A 14,378-nucleotide genomic window follows, 5' to 3' on the forward strand; every position below is an offset into this window, starting at 1 on the left:
CACGAACGACCAAGCACAGGCACGAGAACATCAAGCAAAACCTTGACGCATCTCAAGGAAGGTTTTAGACACCACAATCTCGGATTCAAGTCTTTCTTATGGTATAGACATAAAATGTACCATTTGACCTACGAATCACTCCCAGTTCCAACCTGCAGCCGGCTAGCTGCCTTCGCCTCCCTCCTTGCCTCCCTCTCAGCAACAACATCGCGTTCTATATTCAGAACATCGGCAAATGAAAGCACAAGCCGGGCTGCTTCATGATCTTTAGGTACCCAGCCAAGATACGGATCCTCATCCCGCCGCAACTGCAATCTCTGTATGAATCTCTCGCGGATAATGGCCGGGATGTTGTTGCCTTCCCTCAGTCGCCTCTGTCTGGATTCGAAGAGAAGTTGCATGGCCTGCAGCAGGGAGATTTGGGACGGAGAACGGGGCACTATTTCCTTCATTTGGTTTTTGAGGAGCGAGTAGAAGGAGAATTGGCGGTTGGCCCCGCTGAGGTAGGTATCTTGGAGGCTGAGCTCGTAGGATGGGGGGTAGAAGCCGGAGAGTTCCCAGTCTATGATGGCGGAGAGCTGGTAATCGGATGCTTCGTTGTGACAGGTAGAGGCAGAGTCGGAGTCGGACGGTCTGCTGACGATGATGTTGCGGGGGTTGAGGTCGTTGTGGCAGAGGACGGCCTCGCGATACCACTCTTCCATGCTGCTCTTCCCAACTTTCACGAAGCCGAGGTCTGAGTATTCCGACTGTACGACTAAATTACCAGACTCTGTGGTGGCCATGGTGTGAAAGGGTCTCCCACTCAGCTCCCACCTCTTGGCAACGGCGCCGAGAAAAGATGGTCCGTCCTTGGAAGCGAAGAATCCCGTGCTCGGCCCGCCCATGACCCCTGCTCCCCCAAGAATGTGCTCTCCTGAGGGGCCTGAGGCTCGAAATAACTCATTCTTGGCCAAGTATTGTATTCGGGCTAGGAAGTCGCGTATCCAAATAGAGTGCAGTTTTCTCAATGCTTCGACCAGAGCAGTCACAACGGACCGTTGATTTTCCTCACTCATCTGCTCCCAGGCTTCTTCCAGTGTCTCCCCCTTGACAAACTCCGTCACACTAAAATGTACTCGTTTGCCTTTAGCATTGTTGGCCACACCAATTTGACACGTCTCTGGGATTAGTTCATGAATGGCAAGCGAGGCAATCTGCTGCATGGCTGAGACGGTAGCAAATTGCGTAGCTTCATCGTCTCCGGCTACGACCTCCAGACGGACTAGATACGAGGGAGGAGGCTCGCTGGCATCTGGCTCGCGGGCATTTTGCTCGCGGTCATCTGGGATGCTGGCTTTGAAGACGCATTTGTCCCAGGTTTGTACGAAGATCTTACCTATGGAGATGTGAGGTTGGTTGGGGAAGATGTGGTTGAGGATGACGTCGTCAGGGGCGAGATTTCGAGGATCCATGGTGTAAGACAGTACGAGTCTGTGGCGTCGAAATGATGAAGGAGGGAGAAGTGAGGGCCATTTTGAGGTTTATGGGAATTCGAGGTTGATTATCATTGCGGTAGTTATCTAGCAGCGGCGCAGCCTTTACCCCCTTCACCGCCTTAATGCTGGTGTGACATATGGGGGTCTTTGTCAAAGTGAACAAACAGAACCGATGGGCTGCACAGCGAACATAGAAGCGGGGCAGGTTCTGTTTACCCTCGGGAAGGCTGGTCCATTATGAGGTTGGATAAGGAAAGCCCATAGCTTTTGAGGTAAAAGGAGACATGGAAGTCTGTCTTTGTCCATGAACAGTCAACAACAAGGGAGGTGTTCCAAGAATACGCGATGACATATGCTGTATCCTGGTCCCTACGTGTGCTCGATTGCGCATTTCAAAGAAATATACTCCTCATTCTATTTTGTGATATCTCAAGTGAAAGAATGACAAAACTGCAAACCCATCTTTTTCCATGCCTAATACCGAACCTCCTAGGCTCTCATAACTGAGCGCCAAGCATTAAATGCCACAATAAATGCACCACAGCACGATTTCCAGCGTAATAGTGTGACGGACATCCAAAGCGCAACGCTAACATGTGAACGTCAGGCCGAATCATTCCAACTTAGGCTCAAGTGAGGCTTGAAAGAACTGTGACGTCAACGTCAAGGCCCTTCTACAACTTCCTTCTCGGCCATTAGCTTAGGATGAGTCGTTGCAGGTGCAGACGTCGGCGCTTCCGGCGTAGTTCTTACCACACTTGCCGCATTCATTCTTGTCGACAAGTTCAACCTTTGTCGCAGACTTCTCCAGGGTGGGGTTCATATCGATGTGCTTCGTCATATTATTGGTCTGCAGTAAGTAATGGCTATTTGAGGCTGTACTTTCTTTAGTTGCTGGTATTCTTCGTGTATGTGTTTGGGTGTGTGTATATGTGTGGAGATGAAGACTAAAATTGACAGGAAAGACATCCAGTTCGCCCTCTTAAATCTCAAATGCTCTTGCGTGGGTGATAACTTAAGGGAGCCTTGTTGCACTGGAGGCTCTTTTATACAGCTTATCTCAATATTTAATGTTCGCTGCCCTTGCTCAGTTGTTCACTGCAACTGTGTGTTCACTGCACCAGCTCACACGCTGACTGGTTGCGAGGTATCTTGAGAAGGAATCTGCGTATGCACAAAGAATTCAGACAAACAATCTTCTCGTCTCTCTCCATTTATTCTTTATGAGTGCATCATCACTGATGTGTGTGCTAATGGAGCCTTTGTCTGATACCATTACTAGAAGCCAGCCTTTAGCCAGAACAGCCTGTCTGAGGTGACGCAAAAAGATGTCTAAAGCGTAGAAACAGCACAAAGACGAAAATCAGTCACTATGGTCTTCCAGTAACTTCTTTCTTGGTTGCTGGGCAGAAATCTGAAAAGTAGTCTGCGAATTTGAATATTGTACTTATCTTAGCATGCCGAGGTCCGACAGCGGTGGTATGCGTATTCTAGATAAGGTCTTACATATCTCACTACAGGGCTCATTGGGTGTTTGGTCTTACTAAGTTTGAAGACCTGCTTTATTAAGGGTACATGAAAAAGCAATGAAATCAGAGACTTTGTAGTTCGCATAAGACTTTTACCAACGATGAAGCAACATGCCTGACGTGACCGCACCAAAACCGCCGTCAGTATAGACGCATACAGCATGATGGATATAATACCGACTGGTACCTGACGGGTCTCTCCCAATATTTCTTGTGTGTTACAGTACAGTAACTAACTATGACGATGGACAAATTCATAATTTAACAACAACCCTTAAGTTCCTCTGTGGTATCCTTGACAGGACATTCATCAGCAGGACACAGACCAAGCTTGCCACTTCCCAAGCTTGGAGCTCGATAATCTGCAACAGCGTTAATAGTCAATAACAACATGTAGCTCCGACGCAGGACAACTCACTGAACACATCCGTCCTGGACCTGATTGATACGCTGCCAGTTGGTAGGATCGCTGATGGACGCCACGCAACCTGCAAGCCCGGGCCGTGTAAGTCGATCCGTAAAAATGTCGATTGTGCAGCCTCCAAAGACGATGTTGACGCTCTTTGCGTCATAATTGGCAAAGCTCTTGTTGATACTCGTCATGGTGAAGCACTGGGCGAGGTGTTCGGTTCCCGTGTTGGAGCCACCACCGTAGTGGAATGTCGTACCGCCGGCGCATTGGTCGTGGTCGTGGAATGTTACTGACCAGGCTGAGGCGGTGGTCACGGCGGAAAGAAGAAGAGCGAGCTTCATTTTGGAAGTAATTGAATAATAGTAAAATAAGTGATAGTAATAATTGAAAGAGAATAGAGGGTTTAGTGTTAACTCTGGCTTGGCAAAGCTTGGTTTATGTAGTGTCGTTAGCGACATGCATGTACAAAAGGCATCTAAGGCTCGAATTTCTCATGTTTGTAGATCAAGAACTCATCAAAGTCACGCGTATCGTTACAATCGTGAAGGTTTTCATAGTCTGCTATCTCATAGATTGCTACTTGCTCGCATCCATCAAGTTGTGCGGATAATCGGCATGCTTTGAACATGGGCTATGTGGGGCCATTGCGAGCTCATGTACTGATGGTCAACGTAGTATAATTAAGACTTACAAGAGCTAGTAATTCTAGGGATTACAAAGTTTGAAGTTACGGGATGGCCGAAATTTGATGCGAGATGTGCGAGTAATTCGGCTTCGTCTATCTATTCTAGGGGATTGGTTCCCGAAACCGAGAGGCGTAACTACTAACGGGCCTGTGCCTGACTCGCCCTTTTCCTCGCTCAGAATGCTACTAATGAAAAGCTAGTAAACACCTTTGAAGGGATTTTAGCAAAATCCTCTGGATGATTGTCAAGACGACGATTGGTACATTCTGCAGTACATTCTACCTGATAGCGACTCGACATTTACTTTTGCAAGTATAGTAGATATGTCCCCCCTATCTGTAGTAAACTTAGCAGATTCTTGAGAAGTGATGCCAAGTCTAAAAAAGTCGCAATAAGAGCTAGAAGTCACGAGCTCTTGTGGTATCCGTTACATTGAAATCTTCGTCTAAGATCATTGCCAACTTTAGACTTCGAGTATGTTTAAGGATGGGTTGCACAGGCAGAACGATAACGGAGTAGAAGTGGATGAAAGGCAGAGCCACCATTAAATATCTTGATGCAGTCTCATATGACTTCATTATGATATGTTGTGTATACCAGCCCTCCATCATCAGAATGAAGAAAAAATGTTGCCGACATAGATCGCAAGACCCTCAGAACCTTCAGAACAGCATACAGATTATGGGTGATGTCGAAAAAGAGACTTTTCTGTCTGTTGAGCGAAACGGAAATGAAAGCGCATGGTTCAAATTCGAACCCCCAGAATCAAGCCAATAGCTGGCGCATGCCTTTGAAAAGACCCCCGTCACCCCCCTCATAGCCTTTAAGCCTAGCTGAGCCTGTTTCGATCATGGTTTGGACCATGAGACCGACGATGCTGTCTCCCGTACGTTGACCCTGGCTTGGGGCGGAAATGGGATCAACGCTCTACGGTAAAGTGGCTTCGACTTGATCAAGGCCCGATTCCCTATAAATCAGACGAAGCTGTCCTTCTCGACGATTTTCCGCACGTTGCGTCTATCCCACACCAGATAGCTAGCTATTATTACCAACAACAAAGGGATTGTCACAGCGAGATAGAGCCAAAGGCCTGGCTCGATGTTGAGTTTCAGCATGCCGTTCACAGACTTGACATCAACATAGTCCATGTCTAAGAACCCCTGTCTCAATGATCAGCAAGAGTTTCGCACTGATACAACAACGTATGCTATACTTACAGCCACAAAGGTTGGGGGAAGAAAGCAGAGGGTAAGCAGGGCCAAAATGCGCATAGTATATGCCTCGAAGATGCTTCTCGCCGTCATGCGCTCAATTATGTGAGTATTGCGGAGATTGACGAGATCTCGAACCTGAACCATACCGTCTAGGTCAGTGATCAGAACATATAAATATTAGGTTCTACATTACCATTGCAGTGACAGATTCCAGCTTTGCTATAATCAAAACAACATGTCTCTTCCGGAACTCGAGATCTCTTATCACCGCCTCCGCAGTGTCTGACAACTTGTCCTCGCCCTCAAGTTGCTGTAAAGACCATCGTACTGGCTTTGCGCCCATTCCTTGCTGAACGGTCTGAATTGTCAATATGTTGCCCTCAAGGACATGGGTCGCTGTTTGCAGTCTGTCCATGAGGGCAAGAGCTGCCTTTAAGCTCTGAGTATTAGCCTCCCCAATGTTCGAACAATGAGGATCCGTGATTTTTGCATCTAGTCTCTAACGGATGTTTTAGTAATCGCCTTGAAACAAAGTTGTAGTAGCTTACTATCTCTAGCACAGCGCGGTGAAGACACGATATGTACGCATCCCAATTTTTTGTCAAGCTTGCGAATGCCAAAGTGATCATGGTTAACCAATGGTCATCGTCATCTTCCAATTTAGTTTTTGTGGTATAGTTTTCTTTGATCATATTCCAAAGGTGGTAGGAAGGGTTGATCAGTATTGTCATGTAGTCGTCTTTTCCGTGGGTGCATATTCGGGATTGGTAAACCCCCTGGTGTCTAACTGACCATCTTGAAACCCCACTCTGCTTGCTTGAATCATGAAACGGGCGATTGTTTTCCTCTACATACTTGAAAATAAGACTTGATTCAAGCCCTGCGCTTCCTTTAGTGCATGTCTGATGCTGTGTGGGTAATGAAGCTTACTTCTTGAGGTCCTGAAGGGGCAGAACTGAGGGCTCAGATAAGTGCCAAATCTGTCAACGTAGCAACCTGAACCATCAGGGCTAAAACTCTCAAGCACTTTATGGAAACCATCGAACGGCGAAAGATCATTGAGAATCGTTTTCAAGCCCTCCTCGCTGATCATCAAGGATCCTTGGGAATTCGACTGGCGAATGATCCTACTGGGTGTCAACAATGCTCACCGCATCCTAGATGATCTACAGATTGGCCACTTACATTAACTTGCTGGTTTTGCCAGATTGCGTAGACTCCTCGTCGGGGTTTATTCTGATGAGTACCAAATAAGTACTAGAACGTGTAATCGGGCCTCATTGCCGGTACAGGACTCACAGGAACCGATGTAGTTCCCCCTCATTTTGGTTATCTGAAGAGTTCAAGTTTGCGGGGCAAAAACGCTCTATGTTGGTTTAGCACAAGGCATCGCCCTCCAGACCTTTATCCAAGAATTCGTACTTAAATTCCAAGCTCTCACAGCTGATGAAGCCGAAAATTGTGACTTATCTCCTAGCATGTTAAAGTGGCCCGTCGTTGGCATGTTGCCTGAAACTCAAATCAATGGCAGTGGTTGATAGCCATCAGTTGTTCGTTTTGTAGAGATTCGGCGCAAGTGTGATCGCCTTCAGTGCATTCCAGCCTGCTTACTTTTGTGGTCACCTGTAGTCAGCGTGGCTACTTTAGGTATGCGCATGTAGTCTTGCAAGGCATAATTTCATCAAGGCACCGAAGAATCGGAGAACTTGGCATTCGACTACATCCAACGGAATTGTGTACACATGCGGTAGGCTTGGAATTTTCGATGATGGCGAACCATTCTGGCAAACCCTTGCTGGAAGCTCCGCTCAAAGAACCAGTCATATCCCGTATGGGGGCAATCCTCCCGTATCCCGTTTTACGCCACTATCGCATGGTGCGTCACACAAGAATTTGGTTTCAGGCAGCAGTGGCAGTGGTTACGAAAAGTCCTTGGCTTTGTTGGCAAGGTCTTTCCACTCGCGGATGACACTCTGTACAATGCCAGTCACATCAATCTCTGCCTGATAATTACATAGAGTTGGCCATTCTTACACTTGGTATTTTCTCCGGTGCCCAGACTCTATGGTCGCCGCTGCCATCGTCCACTGCCTACGTGATAGGATCTGTCAGTACTGCACTTGGGGGCGGACGTATTTAGAGCCTTGCAATGGAAGCTGACCTTGATATAGTAGTCGTAGACCCACCTATCGTTGTCTCTGTCAAGCCTTGGCGGATACTTCTGTTCTAACCATGCTTGAAGATGTGCAATATCGATATAGAAAGATATGTCGGTTGTCACCAACGAGGAACGTCGGTTGAAAAATATTGCAGGCATAGCTGATATGATGGCTGCGTTTCCCCGCGACTGGTGTTGGATTTCCACCACGGGCATGTAGCCTTAAATGCTTTTGGAGAAAGTCATGTCATGCCCCCAGCCTCCAATGTACCCTATCAGCTTTAAATAATGTCTCTTGGCAAATACACACCGAAATCCTGCATCAAGGCTCGAGCTTCGGGTAGCAAATGCAAAACGAGGCGGACTAGCAGAGGCGCCCCTCCCACACCTGCAGAAAAAGCGGCACCGGTCTATGTTGGAGCTACCCGAACTGCAAACACACTTCACACCTGGCGACAAGGCAAAAGTCCCATGAAAGAATTAAAAAAAAATATCAAAAAAAAAGGCCATGGCTGAATTTCCGTAAGTACGCCGCGATACAAAACGAGTCTTCTCGATAGCTTTTGGGAACGGTATGCAGACTCCATTCAACTTCCACGATTCTAAAGTAGCCGCGGATGCGCCTACATGTGAGAGAATCCAAAGGTATTCGATTGATTTGACTCCAGCTAATAGTAGCTAATAGATCAAAGCCTGTCTGCATGTTCCGACAGAATCAAATATCAAGCAAGGAGGGATCATGATGAATCCTATGAAAGAGACCATTCATATGTAGAAAGACTTTAAGATAGTTATGTCCTATATTCTTTAACACAAGCCGGTGGTTATGTCAATCCAAATTTCCATGGCGCTGTACGCTTATAATTAGTACGTTGTATGGAACCAGCGGGTATGAGAGCTGTAGCAGTGAATTCCTAGCCACATACCTCTATCTCAACGAAATCCAGGAATCCATGATGAGGGTGGCGGTGATTCAGGTCTATCTCTCTCGACTCTCTCATGTCCTGGAAATCCTGACAGAAAGAGCATACTCTTTCTGCGTCTTCGTTATCATCGACTCCATGTTTCAGGAGCCTGAATTGGTATCCGAACAACTTGTAGATTTCCTCGGCGGAGGCTTTTCTGATTAAGAACCACCAGTAGAAGCAACCAACAATCATGAGGGAAATCATGATTATTAGGTGGACAAAATCGGCAAAGGTTGCCTGCGGACCCGTCCACGCATCTATGGCTATGAGAAACAGACTGCCTGAGCAAATGAATGCTCCCAGGAGAACCTGTATAGCGCCGTCTGTCAGCGCGCCGATTGACCAGTCAAAGGTTCTTCGACGTCTAGTCCACCAAGTCTGTGGCGGGGGCGAATTTTCGGGAAACCAGCCAACGGCAGGATACCCGCGAGGCTTCAATCGATCATCGACTGGCCTAAACCATATGAATCCAAAGCCGACGGCAGCTAAGATGCATCAGGATTGAGATAAGCACATGTCATTATGGCTGATCTGCCCAGGTTTGAGCACTCACCTTCAATGATAAAATGGCCATAAACAAGAAGATCGGCCGAAAAAGTGATAGCGTTGCTAATTTCATTGATCGGCGCCGTGACACATATATAGAATATGGTCACAATCCAATGCAAAACTATGCCTCCCTCTGGTGTGCCTGGATAAGCAAACCCATCATCCTTCTCAATTGACATCTTGGCACGCAGTGGAGTGTAACGATCACCACGAGGTATTAATTGTCTCTGAGATCTGAGTGGCCCCGGTCGTTTCCAATAATCAGAAAAAGGTAAAACATTGCTCCAAGCGATGGATTGCTTAACTACACAGTTCCAACTTAGTTAGAGATACTGCTGAGACAACTAATGATAGCCGCGCTGAGGCTGAAGATCGTACCTCGAACGCAGGTGTAGGTAACACTTATCATGCTTCCAATGGCCGAGAGGGCTATGAGGACTGCGGTCGCTACAGCTGCTTTTGGAGATGGCTGATCGGTGTCTTGACCATCGAAAAACTGACAGATTTGTAAGCTTACTCTAGATATCTCACGCTTTGTTATGCCTTACAACTACGGCGTAATTCTGAAGGTACTTGGGGTCGTCTTCTTTAGCCTGATCCCAACTGAAGGCGCAAGACTGAAAAGGTGACACTTGTTAGAGCAAGTTTGAATGTGGTCCTGTTGATGATGGAAAACTTACTACGAGTATAGCAATGAGTAGATAAGCTACGCCAACAATCGTCACAGCCCATTGAGTTCCCTTCTTCAATACAGAGAAAGACGGAATTTCTCCAGACACCTGATAAAGTCAGAACTTTGCGCGAGCAATCGCTTTGGTTATCAAGCGAGATCAACATACTAAAGTAGCGTTCTCCCATCCATGAAAGCTGTATAAGATCGTAATAAATGCAGTCTGCCATTTTGGTTTTGCAATGTCCCGGGGTTCCAGCTTCGAGTCAGAAGGTCCTTTATGCCAGTCATCTGTATGAGAATTGCCTTTACTCAAAAACGAGATGCCAAAACATGCAATTACTAGGAGTAGAATGAGCTTCAAGAGAGCAGTGACTCTGTTGATCAAGCGGGAGTTGGAATTTGACAGGTAAAGCATCATGCAAATTGCGGTAGTGACAGCGACTGCGAGAAAGCGTAGGACATTTCCATCAAGAGCCTGGATGTCTTTCAAACTGACTTGGCCGCTTGATGCTAGTAAGCATTGTGCGGCAAATTGCATGGCATTCGTACTCGTTGTATAGACGAAAACGAAGTAGAATGCGTAGAGAGTAGTTGCCAATAAAGGATATCGATGAAACATATCGTCAAGCTATCAAGCATCTGTGAGTGAAGTTACAGGCTGGAGTTCTGAGCATTTGGCTTCGATTGTATTAAGCCTTGTCGGGAAAATGATTCGAACTCACATAAACAAGTTCCCCCCCAGTGAATGGAAGTTTCCGAGCAAATTCGAGATACATGATCATACTGTTTGAGGCATCAGCGACTAATGGAGAAATGAGTGCTTGCTAGGAAATGTGACTTTACCTAAGGATTGTATAGCCCAAACCGCAGAACCATAATCCAAGTGCAAAAGCCTTACTGGGTGAATTGATGAGTACTATGTATGGGCCAACAAATATGCCCGTACCAATCATCTTGTTAATGATGAGTGCTGCTACATCAATGGCGGTAAGATGGCGTGAAGGCTCTCGTCGGCGATTTCGGTTGGCGTTCGAATATCTTTGCGATGCTGTGTCATTGTTTTCATGGTAATTGTTAGAGGGGAAGCCCTGATGATCCCGACCGGTATGTCGATCGTGAGGAGGGTGAGAGGTTGAAGTCAACCGGCTGAGGGCTATGCCATTCGTGTTCGTTGGAGGCCTCGCGTGCCCGTTCGCCCTTGACTCCATGTTGTGCCTTGTAATTATACGATCTGATGATCGAAGCACGGTTTTGTTGAGCTTTTACGCAGGACAGTGATCAAGCTCAAAGACAGCAGGTGGAGGGCCGTCATCATTATTTACGCTTCTACCACACACATACGGCCCGAGCCTGCATTTGGTGTCCCATCCATCTTGCAACATTCATGTCGGCCAATGCCCTGTACAAAATCTTCCTGCAGAGCACTTGACTAGGATTATCGAGGCAACCAGTTGCCTGACGAGCAGTTGAGCAGGCTGAGACAAATTTTGGAATCCCCACCAATGAGAGCCTCATGTGATATCGTATCGTTGGCAACCAACCTGACCACTGTGCCACCTGCCTGTTTGGAGCATGCAAACACACGTAAGACCGGGAGGCAAAGCCTCTTGGGCTTTCATCTTACCTACTTCAGAAAGTGCCCCAGGGCTCCTTGCATTCAAACCGCCATGTGGCGGTGTCATTTTTAGCAGCAAAGCAGACAAAGTATTTCCGTAACTTTGAGCTGTACTGCCGTACAACGCGTCTCGTCTCTTGCCCGCCACCTCCTAGTGGTTATCTGCATTAGCTGAAGCTCGCCGCGTCGCGAAAATCAAGTTGAGACTCGGGCTCGATCCCATCCCGCCCGTCAAGACCATGCCTTTATCGAGGACTTCACTACCGACTCGCTGCAATGAATAATAATCAGAGGCAAAAGGCCGCTGAACTTCTCAGACAATGCGCACGGGAAGCTAATTGCAAAAACGATGAGTTACTGAACATACTTCGAAGCGAGACAAAAAGGACGGGCGGTCAACTGCGAGACGAAGGCCCGTCCGACGACAAAGGAGCGATGCTACCAACTCCAGAGAACTTGAGATCGGCATTTACGACTGGCAGTCATTTTCTCAGGTGCACCTGCAACTTATGCGAGCCTCCACCAAGGAACAGCCGCCTCGAAACGACATCGAGTGAGGACGCCGCATGGGTCTGCCCCCGCAAGGAGAGACTGGAGGACCTTGCCATCCTGGTCTTGTGCGGGTGTCTGTACATATCCAGACACCCAGAATTCGTTCAAGCAGACCGTCTAGTAGACTTTGCTACCGACGAATCCTTATCAACGGATATAATCGCCGACAACATCTTCGGGAGACTGGCCACGCAACCGGGCCAGTGTGCCCTATGCGAGACACGCACAAGCAATGGCCCTGTCAAATGGATACCTGTCGACCATCTCAGAGATGTGTGCAACAGGTGTCGGGTACGAGCTTTCAGGGATGCTTTCGATCTAAAGAAAAGCGTTTTGAGAGTTCATGATATGAAGGAAGACGGCACGGTATTTGATCCGGAGGCCCTGCAAGACATGAGCAAAAAGAATATGCCATTCATAAATCTCACTGCTCTGAATAGTATTAAGCCTAGCAGCGAAAATCCGAAATTCTACAGTTCTAAAATTCATCCTGACTATGCCAATCCGAAGTGGAATGAGTCTGAGGTATTTCGTTTTCCCCTTCTAGTTTTTCATACTATTTTGACGGACACGACCAATCCAGCAGATGCTAACAATGCTACTTACGCTCGGAAGATCTTCAGAAAAGTATACTCGTACGCCAAGGTTGAAAAGAAATACATCAACGCAGCGAAGAAAGAAGTCAGCATTGCCCTTCATATGTCAAATCACCCGAATGTCGCGAAACTACTGTTCGCCTTTCGTGATGTGGGGGCCGACTTTGAGGTAATTGAGCTGTTATATAAACGACACTATTGCAGCCTAGACATGATTACTTCAGGGACTCGTGAACTTCCACGAGGAACGAACTCAAAGAACACGGTAACAAACTTCACGGACCATTTCCTTTGGAAGGCGATGTTGAAGGTTGTCAGTGCTGTCGTGAATTTTCATGAGCAGAGACAGTCCTGCGGTCCGCTCGACATCAAACCCGCCAACATTCTTGTGGACAAAGATGATAATGAAGGAGTCATACTTTACCTCACCGACTTTGGACATGCAGCTCTATCAACAGCACGTCCAGCAACAGCTGAATACGCTCCGCCGGATACTCAGAGAGGGCTGAATGTTGGATCTCAATCAGTTGGATATGACATATGGTCCATGGCATGCGTATTGCTTCAGATCATCGTGTTTATCGATACCGACTTCGAAAAGTCATCATGGGAGTCTTTCCAGTCGAACCTCAGACGAGAATCGAGTAGCCCTGCTTTCTGGTACTTAGGCTCGGAAGGCCTACAGCTTCGGTCTGCTGTTGAACATAAGCTCACGGAGCTTGAGAAACAGTGGCAGCCGCGAGTCTTGGCAATCATCAGGAAGTTGCGTCAAATGCTGAGCATCGAGGCGAGCTCCAGAGGTACCATGAGAGAATGCCTTGAAGAATTTCAACGCCCGATCGAAAGCAGATGGCCTACTGGACAGGACCAAATGAATTGCGGTTGTGAAGGATGGTCTATTTTTCGCAGCAACTTGTCCTTGCAGGAACAGACACCAGCCCGGATCGGGGTGTACAGAGACGAGTCGAAGGCTTTGTTATTCGCCCAGCCAGGGGGATCTTACAAACACGAGAAGATAACAATCGACCTCAATTTACATGGACGCGAGTCTATGATGGATTCTAGTGAATGCCGTTCGATCTCGTTCACGTCGGCAAACTTTTTCGCTAAGGCCGAAGACGGAACAACGACTCTGATACTTCGTTTCAAAAATCTACTACAGAACTACAGTCTCCACTTCAATCACATGAACCAATATCGGCAGTTCATCACCCTCGTCACTCGTCAACGGATATTGGCTATTAGCGGAGATGTCACGGATTATTCGGGCCAGACAGACTTCCTCATCCAGGCTTGCGTGGCAAAGAAGATCTTCAAACGCTCCAGATTTTCGGATGGGAAAGCGCAGATATGGAAGTTACTCGAAGACGGAGAGTATGACGAAGAATACAATCGTTGTTCTGAGGAAGGCACGCCGCAACGAAGCAGTCTGAACATGCCGCACAGGTATACCAGAGAAAATATTCCAACTGATTGCAAGATAGTCCTGTGGATTCATAACGAGAACAGAGAAAAGGTTTGTATCGTTGTTGACGTCGGAGAGGACACGTGGGAATTCGACCAATCCCAGTCAATGGATGAGTGCCTAACTATCAAGAGAAAGTCTCTTCTCAACCGTACGAATTCGTCAAAACTCCGGGCTGCTATCTTATCGGCCGTACATGGGGACAGTCGTTTTTCAGAACCAGTTCCCTTCATACCCATTGATCCGGCTCAGCTGCAAAAGGAGTTGAAACAAGATGTCATCAGCCATCTCACTCTCACCTTTCAGTCTCAAGAGGGTAAGCCTGAATCACCCAATTTGCCATGGTTCGACTCCGACAATTGACAATATTCATTAATACTGACAACGACAGTAGACAAGCTTGCATTCAGACGCTTGATGCCGACATGACCTATGGGAGGTGAGAACATTGAAAATTGGGAGAATATCACGTCTTAGTCTGAT

General features: G+C 47.2%; 5 protein-coding genes across 5 annotated transcripts; 1 reads left to right on the forward strand and 4 right to left on the reverse strand.

Annotated features, from left to right (window-relative positions):
• Nucleotides 1-128: 128 nt before the first annotated feature.
• Nucleotides 129-1,454, reverse strand: CPAR01_14966 (uncharacterized protein; the record flags this gene model as incomplete). Its single annotated transcript, XM_060499216.1, has 1 exon — nucleotides 129-1,454. One exon carries the CDS (start codon nucleotides 1,452-1,454, stop codon nucleotides 129-131), a length of 1,326 nt encoding a protein of 441 aa, XP_060342141.1.
• Nucleotides 1,455-3,317: 1,863 nt separating this feature from the next.
• CPAR01_14967 (uncharacterized protein) lies at nucleotides 3,318-3,760 on the reverse strand (the record flags this gene model as incomplete). The annotated part of the gene is made up of 2 exons (XM_060499217.1): nucleotides 3,318-3,369; nucleotides 3,426-3,760. 2 exons carry the CDS (start codon nucleotides 3,758-3,760, stop codon nucleotides 3,318-3,320), a joined length of 387 nt encoding a protein of 128 aa, XP_060342142.1.
• A 1,319-nt stretch (nucleotides 3,761-5,079) lies between these two features.
• Nucleotides 5,080-6,823, reverse strand: CPAR01_14968 (uncharacterized protein; the record flags this gene model as incomplete). The annotated part of the gene is made up of 8 exons (XM_060499218.1): nucleotides 5,080-5,265; nucleotides 5,323-5,454; nucleotides 5,513-5,818; nucleotides 5,868-6,199; nucleotides 6,250-6,446; nucleotides 6,505-6,555; nucleotides 6,619-6,685; nucleotides 6,742-6,823. The coding sequence occupies 8 exons, from the start codon at nucleotides 6,821-6,823 to the stop codon at nucleotides 5,080-5,082; spliced, it is 1,353 nt and encodes a 450-aa protein (XP_060342143.1).
• A 1,568-nt stretch (nucleotides 6,824-8,391) lies between these two features.
• CPAR01_14969 (uncharacterized protein) lies at nucleotides 8,392-10,875 on the reverse strand (the record flags this gene model as incomplete). Its single annotated transcript, XM_060499219.1, has 7 exons — nucleotides 8,392-8,930; nucleotides 9,373-9,490; nucleotides 9,543-9,611; nucleotides 9,675-9,773; nucleotides 9,834-10,295; nucleotides 10,390-10,450; nucleotides 10,511-10,875. 7 exons carry the CDS (start codon nucleotides 10,873-10,875, stop codon nucleotides 8,392-8,394), a joined length of 1,713 nt encoding a protein of 570 aa, XP_060342144.1.
• A 683-nt stretch (nucleotides 10,876-11,558) lies between these two features.
• Nucleotides 11,559-14,258, forward strand: CPAR01_14970 (uncharacterized protein; the record flags this gene model as incomplete). Its single annotated transcript, XM_060499220.1, has 1 exon — nucleotides 11,559-14,258. One exon carries the CDS (start codon nucleotides 11,559-11,561, stop codon nucleotides 14,256-14,258), a length of 2,700 nt encoding a protein of 899 aa, XP_060342145.1.
• Between the last annotated feature and the right edge of the window lie 120 nt (nucleotides 14,259-14,378).

The sequence above is a fragment of the Colletotrichum paranaense genome (assembly GCF_030867605.1).
Source record: "Colletotrichum paranaense strain IMI 384185 chromosome Unknown Scaffold_17.1, whole genome shotgun sequence".
NCBI classification, from domain to species: Eukaryota; Fungi; Ascomycota; class Sordariomycetes; order Glomerellales; family Glomerellaceae; genus Colletotrichum; species Colletotrichum paranaense.